The sequence below is a fragment of the Phocoena phocoena genome, chromosome 17, assembly GCF_963924675.1.
Source record: "Phocoena phocoena chromosome 17, mPhoPho1.1, whole genome shotgun sequence".
Classification (NCBI taxonomy): domain Eukaryota; kingdom Metazoa; phylum Chordata; class Mammalia; order Artiodactyla; family Phocoenidae; genus Phocoena; species Phocoena phocoena.
Genome location: NC_089235.1, coordinates 47,861,349 through 47,881,612, shown reverse-complemented (window position 1 = coordinate 47,881,612; position 20,264 = coordinate 47,861,349). Strand labels below are relative to the sequence as shown.

The window sequence follows — 20,264 nt, the reverse complement described above, 5'->3', positions numbered from 1 at the left end:
ACAAGTTGGTTACCCAGAAGTACAGTTCATGTAGAGAAAGCAGAACAAATGCTTTGCTTTTCCCCCCAAATTTCAAAGTAACAAGTTGATTTCCTGGCATCCTCTAAGTTGACCAATGAATTTTATTTTAATATCATTATGAACTCATGCATTTAAACATACCTGATGTGTTTCAAACCATTCCAGTTGTTATCTTCATTGATGCTTAAATCGTATCATCTCTGCCAGTGAGAACCAATCCACATTGGCTCTTGGATCCTGTTGAGTTGTCTTTCATAGTTGCCAAATGGTATGTAGAGATCACAATCTGGGCATAGTTTGGTCATTATTTCTAGGTCTTTTCAGTAAACAAAGCTAGGAGATTCTATTGTTGTTTTATAGCTTTACTTAAGACAAAGTAACTTATGAGTTCATACTGACACTTCCAAGTCAAGCCCAGGATTTACTTAACTTTATCAGTCTTACACCTGTACTTACTTCTTCATGAATTCTTTCTGATCACCTCAGCCAGAAGTGATAGGTCGTTCTTTGAATTATACCACCTCTTTAACAACTTTTGTCACAATCAACATATTAATCTTTGTTATTTTTGTATCTTAGTTTCCCTACCAAATGGTAAGCAATTTGAGACCAGAGTCCCCGTCTTTTTACTCTTTGTTAAATTAAGATAAAATTTCTCAAGTGCTAGTGTATTTCCTGACACATAAATATCACTTTCTCTTTGAATCCCTCAAAATATGGAAGAGGACTATTGTACTAAAAAAACATGATTGTCAAACGGATAAATACAAAATCAGGTTTATCCTCAACTCTCCAGATATAAAGTACCAGCAACCCTGATTTTAGTGGCAATTACGTTACAGATATTAAGGTTGTTTGAAATAAGTTTTATTTCACAGATATTAAACAATTCTGAACATTTACAACTTATACAAAGACTGGTAGCTTTTATATTTTAAAAAGTGCTACACTAAGAGAACAGGAAAGAAACGGAGACCACAATAACATTCCAAATTATAGGTTCAGGGAATGGGAATATGAAGAAAGTATTTTAATCTTCTACAAAATCCCAAAACCAGTTTTGATGGAAGGAAAATGAATACTGGATCTAAAAACAGTGTGAAATCGCACTTTGGTCTGTAAACACATTTAATTTTGTTTTTTCATTCAGATGTACACATAAAAATTATATAAGGGGGTCACAAAAATTAACCATTCAAAGGTATAATACAAGAGAGGTAGGGAACAAAAATGAAAGGATTTATTTTGGTAGCTCTTCAATAATGATACGAGACACTGAATTCCACCCCGTAGAGGCATCTCCTTTCGGGTAATCTGAGCAAGTTCCAACCCAGATAGCAATGTCCACTAGTCCGGCACCAATTCCTTCACAGAGTCCTTCCACTGCAAAACAAGGTGAGAATTACAAATCTCTATAGAACAAAAAGCAGAAACCTTTAGCTCAACTGTAGTACTTCAGCAAGCTAGGTTAAATCTACTTAATGTACAGGGAATTAAAAATGCTAATACTTAATAAAGGTCTCATAAAGATAAGTTCTCTTTTTCTTAGCACATAAATATTTTTTAAAGATGTTTACATAGCCATTCTGTGAAATAAGCTTCACGGGGAATTTTCTTAGAGGTTTTAATCATAAAGGGAGACTTTGTTTAGTTATAGAGATGACCTAAAACAAAAAAAAAGCAATTTATCTGACAAAACAAAGGAAGCCTACACTTTTGTTTTTTTCTTTTTGCGGTACTCGGGCCTCTCACTGTTGTGGCCTCTCCCGTTGCGGAGCACAGGCTCCGGATGCGCAGGCCCAGCGGCCACGGCTCACGGGCACAGCCGCTCCGCGGCATGTGGGGTCTTCCCGGACCGGGGCACGAACCCGTGTCCCCTGCATTGGCAGGTGGACTCTCAACCACTGCGCCACCAGGGAAGCCCAGGAAGCCTACACTTTTAAACGCCAGGACTTTGATGTGATCTGTAAGTCTTTTTTAAAGAAAGCCCTTTCCAACACTTACCTGTATACACTTGATGGTATTCAACTAGAAAAGAAAAAAGGACTTTTATAACATTAAAAGTAATTCTAATGTAATCATTATATCAGTCCTTCAATCTGGAATTTCCTCACCATGAAAAAAACCAAAAAAACTAAGTAAATCCTGTTTTTCCTCTGTTTTTATTCTTTGTAAACACGTGCCTTTTCACAGGTCCTCTCGACTTTCACATACTAATATATATAAGTTGCATTCCTTATCAAGGCTCTTCTCCAACATTAAAAAATTCCCCCAGGGGCTTCCCTGGTGGCGCAGTGGTTGAGAATCTGCCTGCCCATGCAGGGGACATGGGTTCGAGCCCTGGTCTGGGAAGATCCCACACGCCGTGGAGCAGCTAGGCCCATGAGCCACAACTACTGAGCCTGCGCGTCTGAAGCCTGTGTTCCTCAACAAGCAACGCCGCGATAGTGAGAGGCCCGCGCACTGAGATGAAGAGTGGTCCCTGCTCGCCTCAACTAGAGAAAGCCCTCGCACAGAAGTGAAAACCCAACACAGCCAAAAATAAATATAAAAATAAATAAATTAATTTTTTAAAAAAGACCTAAAGAAGAAATACATGGTTAATATCTTAAAAAAAAAAAAAAAATTCCCCTAGTGTTGATTTTAATAGGCAAAAGGTACAACCCCTTTGACGTCTGTGTCAGGGGGAAAAGGTTGGCAGATTGGCACATTCTTTAAGAAAACCGGTTCTTACATATAAGTAGGGTAGGGATGACCGCATGTGACTGGTTAGTTTTCCTATCTGGTTAAGGTTAGTGCATTTGAACCGAGCCAGGGCTTGCAGGCCTAAAGCAATCTGCTTCCACCAGCTGTGACATCAGTGAATTGAAGGCAAGTCCCTCTGAATCCGGGGACCTGTGACTGGTTCAGGTCCCTTTCAAAGTTGGGAGAACTAAGCTGTGCGTGCCCACAATCCCATTTAATCTAGAATTCTCAGTATCATGCCAGGTGAGAAAGCCTAGAAATCCTCATGTTCTCCCAAGGCCTTGACATCCACGGTCTAAAAATTTGTTCACTTCATCCCATAGGAGGTCAGACAAGTTTGCATTTAGTGTCAGCCTCACACGGGGAGAGTCAAGTGGTCACTTTATGGTCTTTAACAAATGAAATAATGTTTTTTGAATGAATGAACATTTTCACTGTGATAAGGTAGTATTGCAGCTTATTAAACACCTAAACTATGTTGGATTAGGGGTTCTCAACCTGTTTTCCTCCTAGATCCAGGTAAGAAGACGACATCCTAAAGTATATCAAACTCCCATGGACATATCCAAGGCTTAACGTCATCCTCTGATGTGCAAACTGTAAGTGCATCCCTTTCCTTTCCCTCAAGAAAGAGTACCAGTGTGCAAGGGAACTTATTATAGAGGTAACCTTTAACTCATCTCAAGACAAAAACTGTTACGAATAACAAATTACTTCTGACATTCTACCCAACTGATCACACCAAATAAGTTTCCACAACATGGTTGGGAAATGCTATGTTAAATAATTTACAAAGTATATGTATGTATAGGTCACAGTTCCTAGGCCTGAGAGCTTATATTATAGCAAGATATTAACACACACATTTAAAGATACTACAATAGAAAGTAAGTTGCTTATATCAACTACTATTTAAACACATATCATTTCCTAGTCAAATTTTGTATTTTATACCCAGATTTTAAAAATTTTAGTGACTGCTTCTCAGATGGAAAGCACTTCTTCGTTTACAGCACAGAACTTAGTGAAGAGGCTTTTTCATCTGATCAAACCTTGTCTTGGGAGACAAGAGAGCAGGGCTCTGGTTTCTGCTCTCCAGGACACTGAGCCTACTGTTCAGGGTAAGATACTTTATTTCCCTGGACCTCCTCTATGTGCAGAGAGAAGGGGTTAAAGTATCTTCTTTACATCTTGAGGATATTGTGGGGATCTGAGGAAGAAAATGGAAGGGATGCCCTTGATTTCTTAGGGATAAATGTGCTCTATTAATTTGGGGGATCAGTATCTGACTTGATCCCTAAGAATGCTGAAATATTTCTTCTGGTTAGTAGTGAGGGGATCTCTTCTCTTCCCTCTGACATTTTTAAGTACAAGATTCGTGAGAAATCCTTTCAAGAAATCAGGGAAATGAAGCTATCGCTATGGACACCTTGTGATTCTCTCGGCATGTGTTGTTACGGTGTGCCACACTCCCAGCTCCTGCCACACAGCAGCTCAAGAAAGCAAAATAGCTGGCAGCCAAATACTCATAGTGGTGTGTTTGGGTGATGACATTAATAGGTAGTTTTTCCCCCTTCTACTTTGGGTAGCTTCTAAACTCTTTCAATGAACCTTAAAATACAGCAAAACAAACCCCCCAAAACTCAACAAAAACAAAACAAAAAACCCAATAGTTTTGGGTTATTTTGGCCACGCACAGCATGAGGGATCTTCCCTGACCAGGGATGGAACCCGTGCCCCCTGCAGTGCGAGCGTAGAGTTTTAACCACTGGACCACCAGGGAAGTCCAAGGTGTTTTTTTTTTTTTTTAACAGCTTAAGTGACCACTGGTTTAATCGAATGTCGTTTCTTTTATAGGAGGTAGAAGCAAACAGAGAATGCAGGAACCATATAGAAATGTTCTCTTCTACAAATGCAGCAGACTGTACCTACCTTTTTAAAGAACAAGGCAGAGAAATCAGCCTTCTTATCAATCTAAGCTAGTGGTTCTCAAGCTTGGCTGAACATTGAGATAACCAGGAGAGACTTTATTTGTTTGTTTTTGCGGTACGCGGACCTCTCACTGTTGTGGCCTCTCCCGTTGAGGAGCGCAGGCTCTGGACGAGCAGGCCCAGCGGCCATGGCTCACGGGCGTAGCTGCTCTGCAGCATGTGGGATCTTCCCAGACCGGGGCACGAATCCGTGTCCCCTGCATCAGCAGGCGGACTCTCAACCGCTATGCCACCAGGGAAGCCCCAGGAGAGACTTTGGAAGTTCCATTGTCTGGGGTGTAACCAGACCCATTAAGTCAGCCTACATGGAGGAGTGTTACCCAGGCACGGTGATTTTTTAAAGTTCCCCAGTTGAACACAAGGTATAGCTAAGGTTGAAAACCACTGCTCTACGGCATTATTGGCCATTTCGCCATTTCATCTAACTCAGTGATTTTCAACCTTGTGATCTTTAAAAAAATACAGCTGCTGGGGTCTTACCCCAAGATTCTGATTCAGTTGATCAGAGATGAGACCCAGGCATCCACATAGTTTTTAAAAGATCTATAAGAAATTCTGAAGTGCAACCAGGATTGAGAATTATGCACAGAAAGCTTGCTATGACCTACCATGATAGTGGACAGAAAACTAATCTTTGGTCTCTAAAGATCTGAGGCACAATTCTGTAATGTCCCCATTCTACGTACCAGAGGAAGTGCGATGAATATTAATTGTCGAATTCAGTTCAGGGCTTCCTTGGTCCAAATAAATTATGGCTTCAATAGGAAGAGGTCCTGAACATTCAGCTCCATTGAACGTGAAATACCAACGCTGACAGCATGCGCTTCTGCATTTTAACCGAAGCGAGCCACTGAACAAGACTCTTAGGGCGCTGTTCGAACGCATCTTTGTGAATGTACACTCCTGTCACAAACAGAGAAATAGGACTTAATTAGCATTTTCATTTTAATGAAAAAGATGCTTTCAAATTGTATTGTGCATTTTCTTTAATGATCCTTTTCCCCAAACTGCATTTAAAAAGCTTAGCTTTTACAGAGGGAAAGCAGTTCTCTGCAAGATGGAAGAGACTCTGATATTAGAAACTCTAAGAAAATAGAATTATGGCTTTCTTAGAATTATTCACTCCATTGAGGGTATCTTTCAGTTTTTACCCAAAACAGCCAGTCTTCAGTATTTTAGACCAAAACAGTCTATGTATTTACTTTTCTTTTTATTCCAAAATTATTTCCTATGTTCTGGATACTACAGATACAACAGTAAACAACATAGAATCCCTGCCTAGCACTGCCCATATATATTACTTTGACCTGTTACTTTTTTTTTTTTTTAATATTTATTTATTTATTTGACTGCACTGGGTCTTAGTTGAGGCATGAGACATCTTCATTGCCTTGTGCGGGATCTTTTAGTTGCAGCATGCGGGATCTAGCTACCTGACCAGAGATTCAACCCGGGCCCCCTGCATTGGGAGCACGGAGTCTTAACCACTGGACCACCAGGGAAGTCCCTGACCTGTTTCTTTTTAAGCAACAGAAAACAGTATCAGGAGTAAAGCGTAGGTGGGGTTTTTAGTCTTTACCTACATGACACAATGATAAGACCCAGGTCTTTGCAAAATTTGTTTGTCTATTGGCTCACGGTCCTACTATCTTTTACCCGTAGAAGGCTCCCAAACCCATTCTGACCACTGCTAAAGGGAACTTGAAAACATATTGTATTAATAATCCAGAGTCCATAGGGCAAGTTTTTAGAGAGAACTCAACCAGCAACTTTTGATGAACTATAAATAAGCAACCAGTCTATCAACGTCAGGTGTTTAAAGAAGTAGGCAACATTTTAACAAAATGCTTTCTAAGAAATCACATGTGAAAATATAACTGGTCACAGTCACCAAACTATGGAAGCTATATGGAAATTTGACCACACAGAAATCAAATCAAGACAGTCTCAAACATTTTTATAGATAATAGAGCAGACATTAAAGAGCTGAAAGAGGAGCAGGGATAATACACAGATTGCTACTTAGAACCTGAGAATTTTATGAAAATAAAATCTCTTCTATTTGCCTGGTGGTAGTAGTGGTTAATATCAAGGAATAATATATTGTGGATACAGAACCATGTACAGAGTTTGTCAACAAAAGAAGAAAGAGGCTTGAAATGGCACCAACTTCAACTCTGTGCCATCCCAGTGGACTTGCCAGTTACTTTGGAAGCAAACACTAATCAAAGTGATGGAGTCATTAATCCAAATGCATTGCCAGACAGGCTATTTTGAGTAATTTTTCTCCCTAAATATTACAGAATAATTTTAAATGGTCATTGTAGTGTATCTCTGGTCCATTCTACTTCGCTTAAGCTTAGCAATTTTAAGCTAAGGACAAATACCAATGGACTCCCCACCTCTAGATAATTCCAATCATGTGTTAATTTCTTGGATATTTCTTTCCACCTTTATATCTGGAGCCACAGCAGAATTTCTTAGACTAATTTAAAATCACTTTAGGACAAGATTGGAAAGTTGCTTACTTGTCCAACACAAACACCTATGCTCTCCCTTTTTGTTTCCATTTAAACAAAAAAAAGAGTAAGTTATTTTAAGTATTGTTAGGGTTAAAATAATATGGTGATACATTTATCTCAGAAATAGCTTTATAAAGTTAATTCTGAAATGTTATCAATGTTTTCACTAATTCTAAGTTAGAAGTCACACGGTACCCATTCCTTAATACTTTTTGTCTTTTAGTAAAAATAAAATAAAAGCACACTTAAAATTACCACTGAACTATGAAAGCCTTTAAGTTTTACTTCAACTTTAAAATAATTCAGACTTTACTTACCGCAATTTTTCCAAGGTCTATGCCATAATTCAGTGAACTCCACGAACACTGCTTATAGTTAGGCGTCCAGGGCTCCTCAAAGACTTCCCTCAGGCATTCCCCCTTTTCTCCTTTGAATCCATCTCGACCTGGGACCCCAGGGGTGCCAGGGATGCCATTGGTCCCTGGGCTCCCATCTCGCCCAGGCACCCCCGCGGGCCCTTGTAAGCACATGCCATTATACTGCATCAGAAAAAAGAACGGGGGAAAAACTCCCTTCACTTAAGATTCAAAGACTCAGTCTGATCAGAACTGCATTTATTTTGAGGCCTTGGAGTCAAGAATCCCTTCATACCACTTGCCCATGTTCCAGATGAGTTATTTTTTATATATAAAGAACCAATTTTTAAAGTCATTTCTAAAATATTGGGATTTCTTTCCTATTCTTTTTTTTTGGCAGACTTTACACACACAAAGAAGAGAAAATGATTTCATTTGCTTGCTTTTTTCTACTGCTCATTAAAAGCATACATAAGTTTTAAATGGCTGTATTATAAGGTAGACATAATTTGATATACTGCTCTTTTCTTCTAACCCTACATATTGTAAAGAGACTTGGATTTCAGAATTATACTTTTACAATTTTATGCAAACACTGCACTATTTGGGGATCGTCATTTCTATTTTTTTCTATCGTTAACATTATTGTAAAGAAAATCTTTATCCACATAGCTTTTTTCTTCTTTTCAATTATTTCCCTAAGATAAATTCTCAGAGATATAATTATAAAATGAAATCTTAACTCAATAGTTATCTTACACTGGCAATATCTCTAAGTTGGATAAGCACACCTGCTTCTCCTCCCTATTTTCATGTGGAGGAAGTGTTGGAACACTTCTGGCCTCCCACCCCACGCAGCCCTCCCCACCAAGAAGGGATAAATAATCTCATTGCAAGTGACCATTAGTCTTAGATAGGGTGACAGTAATCTAACAAACTCTTAAGTGCTAGGATTATCTGTTTTCCTTGGGGTGGTGGTGCAGTAGTATCACGTAGAAGTTGAGTGATAGATTCTAGAGGCATATACTCTGGATTTTAATCCTGGCTCCACCACTTATTAGCTATGTGAGATAGAGCAAGTTATTCAACATTTCAATGCCTGTTTCCTTAACCGAAATATGGGGACAAATAATAAAGATTCTTACCTTGTAGGAGATTTAAGTGAGATAATACATAAAATGTACTAGAGCAGTACCTGGCACATAGTATAGTCAGCCATGATTATTCTCATTATTTCCTCAAGACCATGTGAGATAGTGGCCCAGAACAAGTGTGTCCACTCCCTTGAGTGGACTAGGACTGGGGAAGAGAGCATTAGCAAACCTGCTGGCTGACACACATAGCCATAAGCCACACACAGCAATATAGTTGCATCGGTGGTAAAGCTGGATCTCCATCTGCCTAATTCTTGTGCCTATCCCTGAATTGGTCCATTATTAGACCCTTCAAACCGCACACCCAATTCATTTAAATTTTTACTTTAACAATCCTTATTTGTATAAATGATCTAACACTATCATTCTCTATAAATATACTGTCCAGTGAGAACAAAAAAAAATCAAGATTCCTTATATATTAAAATAACTTCAAAGCTTTTTTATAAACATCTTTATTGGAGTATAATTGCTTTACAATGTTGTGTTAGTTTCTGCTGTATGACAAAGTGAATCAGCCATATGTATACATATATCCCCATATCCCCTCGCTCTTGCATCTCCCTCCCACCTTCCCTATCCCACCCCTCTAGGTGGTCACAAAGCACGGAGCTGATCTCCCTATGCTATTCAGCTGCTTCTACTAGCTATCTATTTTACATTTGGTAGTGTACATATGTCAATGTCACTCTCTCACTTCGTCCCAACTTCCCCTTCCCCTTCCCCATGTCCTCAAGTCCATTCTCTACGTCTGCATCTTTATTCTTGTCCTGCTCCTAGGTTCATCAGAACCATTTTTTTTTTTTTTTTTTTTTTTTTTTTTTTTTTTTTTTGTGGTATGCGGGCCTCTAACTGCTGTGGCCTCTCCCGTTGCGGAGCACAGGCTCCGGACGCACAGGCTCAGCAGCCATGGCTCACAGGCCCAGCTGCTCCGCAGCATGTGGGATCTTCCTGGACCGGGGCACGAACCCGTGTCCCCTGCATCGGCAGGCGGACTCTCAACCACTGCGCCACCAGGGAAGACCCATCAGAACCATTTTAAAAAATTTTTAGATTCCATATATATGTGTTAGCATACCGTTATTTGTTTTTCTCTTTCTGACTTACTTCACTCTGTATGACAGACTCTAGGTCCATCCACATCACTACAAATAATTCAATTTCATTTCTTTTTATGGCTGAGTAATATTCCATTGTATATGTGCCACATCTTCTTTATCCATTCATCTGTTGCTGGACACTTAGGTTACTTCCATGTCCCGGCTATTGTAAATAGAGCTGCAATGAACATTGTGGTACATGACTCTTTTTGAATTATGGTTTTCTCAGGGTATATGCCCAGTAGTGGGACTGCTGGGTTGGATGGTAGTTCTATTTTTAATTTTTAAGGAACCTCCATACTGTTCTCCATAGTGGCTGTATCAATTTACATTCCCACCAACAGTGCAAGAGGGTTCCCTTTTCTCCACACCCTCTCCAGCATTTATTGTTTGTAGATTTTTTGATGATGGCCATTCTGACTGGTGTGAGGTGATACCTCATTGTAATTTTGATTTGCATTTCTATAACAAAGCTTATTTTTTAATTTCACCATCTAGGATTGGATATGGTCATATTATTAAATTCAGTAATGACACTGCCTAGGAAAGATCCTTATGTATCTAATGTTTGCCAATCAATCTTCTCACAACACCAATTTGATCTTTATTTTGCTAAATGATTTTTTTTTTTTTTTTTGCGGTACGCGGACCTCTCACTGCTGTGGTCTCTCCCGTTGCGGAGCACAGGCTCCAGACGCGCAGGCTCAGCGGCCACGGCTCACGGGCCCAGCCGCTCTGCGGCATGTGGGATCTTCCCGGACCGGGGCATGAACCCGTGTCCCCTGCATCGGCAGACGGACTCTCAAGCACTGCGCCACCAGGGAAGCCCTGCTAAATGATTTTCATGACTTTGACCAGTGCTATTTTCCTGACTTTAAGAAAAAAAAAAAAAGACACTTCTATTTATTTGCTGCCAGAGAAATAATAAGAAACGTATTTAACAAAATTGCAAAAGTACTCAAAGACATGCTAAAGTATAAAACATTCTAGTTGGCTTTATTTTATACTTAATTTTCATTTTGGTAGATATACTTTAATTTTACTTGGTAGATTTAAATTTAGTAGATATACTTTAATTTTCATTTAGTAGATAGGTTACTTTCACTAACAGATATATGCAATGTTTACACAAAGATTTCAAGTGGGAAGGGAGAAACAATAAAACTTCTGGTATTCTTTGATTTTTTTTTTCACTGTTATTCCCCTCAGAGCAAAGTTTTATTTTTCCATATATGAGCAGTTCTTAACGGGGACAATTTTGTCCCCCAGAGGATACCTGGCAATGTCCGGAGACATTTTTGGTTGTCACAGCTTGGGAGGGAGAGATTGCTATTGGCACCTAGTGGGTAGATGGCAGGGATGCTGCTAAGCATGCTACATGCACAGCACAGTCCCCGTAAGCCCCAAAAGTCAATTGTGCCATGGTTGAGAATTTTTATTCACCTTTTTATCTAAAAACTGCATTTCAGAGACCACATAATTTTACTGAATTCGATTCCACAGGTATTACGTCTGCCTTCTTTCACTTCTTTCACTAACCCAGCACATGATCAGTATCAGGTAGGGGTTCCATAAATGTCTGTGGAAGGAACCCCTGTTTCTTTCACTGGCCACCAGGGGGCAGAGCTTGTTGCACGCTTGAAAGGAAGGCTTTGAAAGATCCTGTACAAAGAAGCTGCTTTATAGAATCTGTTGAAACCTTAATGACTGTGTGGATTCTTTTCCCCCAGCAAAACCAAATCCAATTACAGGATGCACCTGAGCCAGGCTGCACAATAAAGTTTTCCAAGTCGGGCTAGAGTTGTGGGAAACCGCAGGTACTGTAAATCCTTGGAGGGAAAGAAAAAAGTTGCTAGCTTTATAGGGAAAGGGGGTATTTTGTGTATCATAACGACAGATTCATAAAATGCAGACTGCACATGAACCACATTCATTTGGTACAGTTTTAAACAATTTAGGCACTAAAAATAGAACTGTAGCCCTGAACACACAGTCTGCTTTGTGGAGCAAAATTACATAGCACCACACCAAAAAGTGCAGTGTGGAACGGCAGGAATTTTTTTACAGAGCGTTTGAATCTGGCATAGAACTAGCTTCCAGGGAGCTTGGCTTATTAGCTCAGTTTACAATGGCAGCTTAACAAATTTGAAACAGTTTTTTATCAAAAAATGCCCCCTCTTATGTCCTGCAATGCCTGTAACACTATATTTGTCTGCTTAAAGATTGAAGTTTATCATATACCAAGGAATATAGTGGTTTTGAAAGAATCACTCTTGCTCCAGGGTAGAGACCCACTCTGCCCTTCACTGGGTTTGTTGACTTTTAGAAGGAAAGAGCTTTAAGTAAACAGGCCTTCCCATAGATTACCCCTTCAGAAAGCACTTGGGCTATTTATTTGCTCTCCTGGTAACTGTCTTCTCCCCTTAGTTCGGCTGTGATGCTCCTACCTGGTGCTCACAGGCTGAAGACCCAGGGTGTCTGGAAGGGCTGCCCATCTGTCTAAACAGAACAGTGAAATGGGTCCTTGGAGGGTTAGTGCTGGGCCCCTTCATTTCCCCTTCTGATCGTAAACCCTCTGAACAATTCCTGGCCCAGCTGTGGTCGTCCAACAAAGTAAACTGCAGCCCATACTCCCTAGGAAGATGGCCCAACATGACTCACTGTCATCAAGTTACAGAGTTGGACGGATGTTGGGTGAGGATTGTTATTCTCTCCCGCTGGCAGACGTGGTCACCAGCCCCAACAAAGGACACGTTGCAAGTCCCTGGCCCAGGCCCACCCAGGAGATCAGTTAGCCCAGGGTGTCCCAGGCAGCTCCCTGGCCCACGTTCTAACCTACCCAAGCTCCCCATTCTACTCTCATTGCAGCCCTAACCCTCTCCATCCCTGCGGGGGGTGGGGGTCGGGAATCGATGGGGGCTCAGAGGTCAGAAATTATTGGGCGACTCCCTGTACTCTGGGGCGTCCCACACGACCCGCGGCGCATCTCTGGTTCACGATGGCCCTCTCATACCGGTCTACCTCGCCAGTTCCAGGACTCCACTACCCGCAAAGCCCAGGTCCTTCCTTCCCTGGAGACTCAGACAAAGCGGGACCCCCAGGCGCACGCTAGACATACACCCCTCCCCCGTCCCCGCTCGGGGCTCTGTCCCCTCCACCGGACTCACCAGGTCCACCACCTCCCTCTGCCGGAGCACAGCCTTTTGCTTCCCCTTGGGGGTCTCGGAGGCGCTCGACGGCGCCTGCAGCTGCAGCAGCAGGAGCAGCAGGATGCCGAGGAGCCGCTGCGGGGAGCCGGTGGCGGGGCCCTGGAGGCGCATGGCGCGCGGCGGCCCCGGGACGCGCAGAGCAGGCGAGGAGGAGGAGGAGGAGGAGACGACCCGGGAGCCGAGACGTGATCCCAGTCCGGCCCCGCCGCGCTCCGAGGCCACCGCCGGCTGCATCACTGCGCCTTTCAGCCGCACGCTTCCCTCCCGCCCCCCGGACACAGGAGTTTCCCTCCCTTCATAGGTCGGAGCCCTCACCCCGAGCCCGACGCGGGGCGGGCCGACAGCCGGGCCCGCCCCCTCCTGCGGCCGCTCTGCCCGCGCGGACCCTCGGGGGCTGTGCAGGCAGCTGGGATCAGCCCCCCTGCAGAGGCGGGGGAGGGGGGTTGGGGTTGGGAGGGGTGGTGCGGGTGCGGGTGGCCGTGTTTAGTGAACCACAGGTGGAGGCTTCGAGAACCGAGTGGAGACGGTACCGTTGAAGTGAGCATTGAAGAGGCCCGTGCCTTCACCTGGGTCCAGGAACACCTGGGTCAAACCCTGGCACCGTGGGCGAGCTCTTTTGAGAGATGACGTTTTTGGGGGGCGTAGGAAGGGCTGGGAAGGAGTCATAGATAGCATCAGGTTCTCCCAGGGGCCCATGACCCACACAATCACCTGCTTCACAGGGTGCTAACACAAAGCTCCAGGAACCACACAGTCTTTAACGCACACTCTCTGTCCTCTTGGCAGTACTGTGGAAGTTGATACCTCCTCTGCTTGCCCCGTTTACAGACGGGGAAACTGAGGATCGGGTGGTTAGGCAACATTCAGTGGTAGAAGTCCACTTCTGAGCAGTCATTCTTGACCTCTGATTGATAATTAGCTTTTTCTAACCCCCTCTGTCCTCCTTTGTCCATTCTGGAAGAAAGCATCCTCAGAGACCCAGGCCACCCACCAGCTAGGGTCAGGCTAGAGCAGGAGTTCCTTTATACACCACTAGCTGGAGTCAGGCAGGACAGGAGTCTTGCCACACCACAACCTCTTGGCAACCACAGAGGCTGCCAACAGAATGGTGATGATGCTGAGGTCAAATTCAGCGCAGCCGGGTTCTCTTTACAGACCCAGCAAGGTTCTGGGAAGTTATGGTGGGCCCAACAGATGGATATGAAAAAGAAGGAACAGTCTGGCAGGGCAGCAGTTAAGGGCAGTTCTAGGAATGTTCCCTCCTGGGCCAGTGCCTAGATTCAGGTAAATTCCATTTCTGTTTGTCAGAAGAAACAAACATCCAAATGGGTTCTACAGCCAGGACTGGCTGCATAATATGTGGAGCCCGGTGCACATAAAAATTCAGGGTCCTTTGTTAAAAAAATTATTAAGAATTTCAAGACAGTGTTAACAGAGAAATACAACAAGCATGGGACCTGTCTTAGTGCAGCCACACGGGCTGCTCACCCATGAAACCAGCCCTGTGTAAAGCTGAACAGGCTCCCAGCTGATGCCCTTACGTAGCGAAACCAGTGTAGTGGCAGCAGTCTACAGGCTGGAGAGGAGAAGAGGGCACCACCAGAGTCTGTCTTCTATCCACAATTCTTGCCGCTGTTACTGCTGCCGCTACTACCACCCAGTGACTTCAGATGGTCCCTTTCTGTGTGAATTTGGGTCGAGATTAGCAATTAGCTAATCCTGTGTTAACATCCATGTGTTTTTAATCTACACATTCACATAGTTAATTAAGTTACACTGCAAGATAAGTAAACCAGATACTGTTATCTATATTTCAAAGATAATATATAATAATGTATAAGTGCTTTACAGCATACAGAGGGCTTTCATATACCCTGTCTCTCAGATCCTAAAATTATCATAAAAGTACTCCCACTATGGGTTTGATGAACTTCACTCTCTCTATGCTTACTTCTATACGTCTGTGGGTTTGCAAAGTCATTTTTCCTACTACCTCTGGAATTTGAGTTTTCTTGGTTTAAAACTTAGACCCATTCTACCATTATAGATTTTTAGTTTACATTGGGGATTATGGATTAAAGTCCTAGGTGCTACTTCCAGAGTGATCTTTCCTGAAGATTTCCAAATGTTCTACATATTTTCTGTTCAAATATTTAACTTTTTTTCCTATCGAACTATTTTTTTTAATTAAAAAAAATTTTTTTTTTAATTTTTGGCTGTCTCACGTGGCATGCAGGATCTTGGTTCCTCAACTGGGGATAGAGCCTGTGCCCCCTGCAGTGGAAACACAGAGTCTTAACCACTGGACCACCAGGGAAGTCCCACTAGTGAACTATTAATGCATTTCTTATGTCATAAAAACGCCTTTTTTTATAGATTTTTTTTTCATACAGTTAGTAACTTTTTTCTTAAATTTTATTTTTGGCTGCATTGGGTTTTTGTTGCTGCATGTGGGCTTTCTCTAGTTGCGGCAAGCGGGGGCTACTCTTTGCTGTGGTGCGCTGGCTTCTCATTGTGGTGGCTTCTCTTGTTGCAGAGCACGGGCTTTAGGCGCGCAGGCTTCAGTAGTTGTGGCTCGCGGGCTCTAGAGCGCAGGCTCAATAGTTGTGACCCACGGCCCCAGCTGCTCCGCGGCATGTGGGATCATCCCAGACCAGGGCTCGAACCCGTGTCCCCTGCATTGGCAGGCAGATTCTCAACCACTGCGCCACCAGGGAAGCCCCCTAGGTGTGTCTTTGATGCATCAGTTGATGATAAACATTTCAAAGTATCACATAATCACCGCCTGTCAGTCCAAAATTTCATTTCAGCAGCATTTCTATCTTTGTAAACAGTATCTGTGCAATTATTTGATACTTTTGTCGTATCTTCTAAAAAAGTAGTGATAGTAATGATAAGAACTCTTAAACTTCGTATAGTTGAGATACATATAGAAATAAATGGGCTGAAAGTGCCAACTGTTTAGAATCAATGGGACACTTACTAGAATTAAGGTGGAAGGACTTTTGTATTAGTCAAGGTCAAGGTCTAGTCAGAGTAACATAAACCATGCTAGATATTTCAACCAGAGGAGATTTAATACAGGATATTGTATTGTATTTCCAGATGTTGGAAAGCCAGGATGCTGAGGTAAACCAGACAGTTACTGAAGGAAGCAGCTGCCACACCTAGGGCTGGAATCCAAAAGCGAAGAGTCTCTTGGGGAGGTCCTAGAAGGTAGAGCTTGGAGGAAGTCCCAACCCCAACTCTAGGGTGCCTAGTTGGTCCTTAGACTTCTGGCTGGAGCGCCGAATGCATAGTATTTGGACCACCAAGGAGGTCATGGGCAGCTGGTGCTGGTACCTCCGAGGGAGTATAACATGGCTGCTGCCAAGAGAAGCTGGAGGCTAAAGCTGTGGCTATCCTCTGCTGAGTTACTTACTCAGTACTTTTACCTGGTACTTATAAAGTGCTCAATATACATTAGCTATTATTATTTTTATTATAAAAGTAGGGGATTCTGTATAAAATTAAAGGAAGCCTTGATTTAATAGATGACAACCTACAAAACAATTGTATCATTCAGGATCCAATTAGGACACAGAAACCACTCCGGGTATTTAAAACAGAAGGAATTTAATGTAGGAAGTTGACCACAAAGGCTAGAAGCTCAGCAGGGGACAGTGAAGCAACCCCAGACTGGTCATAGCTATAAGCTGCTACCACCCCTAAGCTGGAGAGACATAGGTGACCAGTCAAAGCTGGGATCATACTGGGCTTGTCCATTGGAAGCTGGAACCAAGGAAGAGATGAAGCCACTACCAGAGAGGGAAGATGATCAGTACTCTGGCTTCTCCCCTTTTGCCACCCTCCAATTTCTGATGGACCAGACCCAGCTAGAGGAAGAGAAAGGAAGGGAGGGAGGGAGGGAGAAGAAAGGAAAAGTAGTGATATTAATGATAAGAGCCTGGGAAACAGACAGAAGCCTGGAAACAGCCTGCAGAGGTCAGCCTCCTGGGATACAGAGCAGGGCAGGGGAAGCACAAAGAACGGTACTGAGGGCACACAGCACTGATAAGTCCTGAAACGGGGGACTGAATTCCTCCCTCCACTGGCTCAAGTTCACACATGCACACACAGTCAGCAATAAAATCCAACAGTGTAGTGGCTTCATCTACGTTCCTAAATCCCTAGATTACCAGACTGTTCAAATCGGTATTAAATGGTTAAGCTACCCACATCCTGCACTGATAGACATTAAATATACATTTCCCTTACCAGCTCACGAGTGATTGGAATTTTTATAGTCCTAAAAGAATAAAATTTCATGGAAAATTATAGAACCGAAATCATTGATGAATGATGAGTAAGAGTCCCTTGCCCACGATTGTGGCAAGTACATTCTACATGCATCCTGTTTTATTTGTGCATATGTATACAGCTGGAAACTGGCATCCTTTGCAGTGCTTGAGGGCAAGCCCCGGTCTGTGTTAGACCAGAAGAGTTACACTTCGAGTTACATTTCCTTTATTCTGAGTCACAGCATGCTACATGCTTTCTACTTGGGTAGTCTTGCATTTCCTGTCAAATCTTCTTCCTTTTTCTTAAGTTACCCAAAGCTGTGGACTTCCTTTCCCTCTTCATTATGCCCTGTGTACAGAGGTTTTGAAATCAGCATCCTCTGAACAGACTCTGCATTGTAAGAATTCCTTAGAAAATTCTTCACCGTGGACATTTGTGTTTGAAAATGGTCAAGATTAAAGACGTTTCTGGACAGTTCAGATGAGTCTTTGCAGCCTGTGTCTCTTTCCAGGCACAAAGCACTGTCTGTTTTATGACAAAAGAAAGCCAAAGTAAGCAGGATATTTGGAATTACATCTTAAAACATTTAGGTTTACAAAATACATCGAGGTCTCCTGTCCCCATCCACAGATATCCAACCCCATCAGCTAAAACGTGGATTCTGGTTACTTTTTTTCTCCAGCTCCCCTGATATGATTGCTTTGTTGATATAAAGTCAGACCATTGCAATGGAAATTGAAATAAGCCAGTAATATTAATCTCCTCCCTCACCTATCAGAGTTTTTATCAAATGACAAAGCAAGCTGAATGCAGTTTTACAACTCTCAAATCTGTCCAATAGAGGATGCTAAACAGTGACAAAATGAGAATTGACTGGTGACAGGTGAGAGAAAGAGATCAAGAGGTTTGGATACAAAACACGAAATGGGTAAATGTCCAAAGAAAAAACAAAAGTTAATGGAATAGGGGACTTCCGTGGTGGTGCAATGGTTAAGAATCCACCTGCCAATGCAGGGGACACGGGTTCAAACCCTGGTCCGGGAAGATCCCACATGCCGCAGAGCAACTAATCTCGTGCGCCACAACTACTGAGCCTGCGCTCTAGAGCCGGTGCTCTGCAACAAGAGAAGCCACCACAATGAGAAGCCCGCGCACCACAACACAGAGTAGCCCCCGTTCACCGCAACTACAGAAAGCCGGTGCGCAGCAACAGACCCAATGCAGCCAAAAATTAATTAATTAATTTTTTAAAAAGTTAATGAATAATTCATTGTCAAGTATGGCATAGTGGTCATAGGACTTGCTACCCACTGTGTAGAATTTAAGTCTAGGCAAACTCCCTTCCCATGTTCCTTACCATGATTTGAAAATAACCCTTTGGCAACATTAATAATACTTTGGCAGTATTATCAGAATCATCAGAATTACAGAATTATCAGTGTTATCAGAAACATCCTCTTACCACTTTCCCTTCTAACTCTTGGCTAGATTAATGATTCCTATTTTTATGGACACTGCCCCCCCTTTATTTATGGATTCTATGGAAAGCATGTTTGAAATTTATAGGTGACCCAAAGCTGGAAGAGATAGCTCAAGTTGTCTGCACTAAAGCCAGATGGGAAAGATCAGCTTTGCAGCAGTTTCTGAGAAAAAGATCAGGGAGGATAGATCTGGGGGTGAGGGGAGCAGGGCGGAATTAGCCTCTGGCTAAGTGAAAACCACAGAGTTGTTATACAGAGGAAAGTCATCTGACACTGAATAATGAGAGAGAATAAAAAGTCTCACTTATTCATTAAACAGATATAAAGTCTACTCACCCCATCCATATACAAATTTCCTTTGGATCTTAAATTCACCGATTAGATGCTGCCACTAGTTGTGTGTGACTCCCATACCAGGGGTGATAAGAAACACCCTGGAGCTTGACCTCCTCAGGGTTTTATTGTGAAATCTCTTCATTAGGTAACTGGAGTCTTTGGCAAGGACCTTAATTTTTAAGTGACCGCTCCCTCGAGCATCACAGGAAATTTGTACTCGTGTCCTAGTCCTTGCTACCACTTCCGTTTAGGTAGAATTCTTCTGAGAGCCAGGTCACATCCTCAGCGTCTGCTTGATATGTCTCCAGGAGCTTCAGCTTCTTGGTAATCCTTTATTAAGTGTCTGATGACATGTCCAGGTTGTGTTTGGAATGTCAGATTCTGGGGCTACCTCCCAGTCCCCTTGCCTCCCCAGCCCATATTCATGCACGTAGACAAAGGCAAAGTCCTGAATTTCTGCTCTGATTGTAATTATATGGCTCCATATTTCACAATTATCAAGGCCAGGATGATGTAGCTACTATAAACAAAGGTAATCTTAGTGGCATTATAACCACTATAAGAAACAAATCCACTGACAGACATACACTGTCCTGCATGGTGAAGAACTTGCTGGAGTACTGTATTCTCTTCTAGGCAGCATGTTTAAGAGGAACATGGGCAAATACAGCACAGGAATGTTTCTAAGTAGAATGAGCGTGAGTGTAAGGGGGTTTAGAAACCATCTCAAAGAAGGAACAGTCGAAAAAATCAGAGCATGGTGGCTTAAGAGGAGACAAGATGCAAAAATCTGAAGGGCTGTCACAAAAGGGAGAGAAGAGCCTTGGTCTATTGCACTAATAGGGTGGTGTAAACTTCTCTGAGAGTCACTGCTACGTTCCAGGAAGCGCGAAGAGTGGAAGTGATCATTGAGGATGTTGCTTGCATTGCAACAGACATCCCCGTGTCCTGGCTGTGGGTAGGCAGGAACAGAGGTGCTGTCAGAACGTGCAGTGGGGGAATTCCCTGGTGGTCCAGTGGATGGGACTCCCAGCTTTCACTGGTGAGGGCCCGGGTTCAATCGCTGGT

The 20,264-nt window shown here is 42.7% G+C and overlaps 1 protein-coding gene across 3 annotated transcripts; it reads right to left on the bottom strand.

The window, feature by feature from the left end:
- Positions 1 to 871: 871 nt before the first annotated feature.
- CTHRC1 (collagen triple helix repeat containing 1) lies at positions 872 to 13,328 on the bottom strand. 3 transcript variants are annotated; one of them, XM_065895536.1, is made up of 5 exons: positions 13,057 to 13,115; positions 11,333 to 11,551; positions 7,597 to 7,818; positions 5,444 to 5,660; positions 872 to 1,404 (listed from the first exon to the last, which is right to left on the bottom strand). In XM_065895536.1, exons 2-5 carry the CDS (start codon positions 11,351 to 11,353, stop codon positions 1,262 to 1,264), a joined length of 603 nt encoding a protein of 200 aa, XP_065751608.1. In that variant the 5' UTR covers positions 11,354 to 11,551; positions 13,057 to 13,115; the 3' UTR covers positions 872 to 1,261. The 3 variants fall into 3 exon arrangements, with proteins under 3 accessions (XP_065751608.1, XP_065751605.1, XP_065751607.1); XM_065895533.1 differs by lacking the exon at positions 11,333 to 11,551 and having other exon boundaries at positions 13,057 to 13,328; XM_065895535.1 differs by lacking the exon at positions 11,333 to 11,551 and having other exon boundaries at positions 1,262 to 1,404; positions 13,087 to 13,209.
- Between the last annotated feature and the right edge of the window lie 6,936 nt (positions 13,329 to 20,264).

Excerpts from the sequence above, each read along its gene's own strand:
- CTHRC1 (XM_065895533.1), bottom strand. The coding sequence starts at position 13,209 with ATGCGCCTCCAGGGCCCCGCCACCGGCTCCCCGCAGCGGCTCCTCGGC. Across the intron at positions 5,661-7,596 it reads TAGACCTTGGAAAAATTGCG|GAGTGTACATTCACAAAGAT; the intron begins GTAAGTAAAGTC and ends TGTTTGTGACAG. Across the intron at positions 1,405-5,443 it reads TATTCATCGCACTTCCTCTG|TGGAAGGACTCTGTGAAGGA; the intron begins GTACGTAGAATG and ends CTTGTTTTGCAG.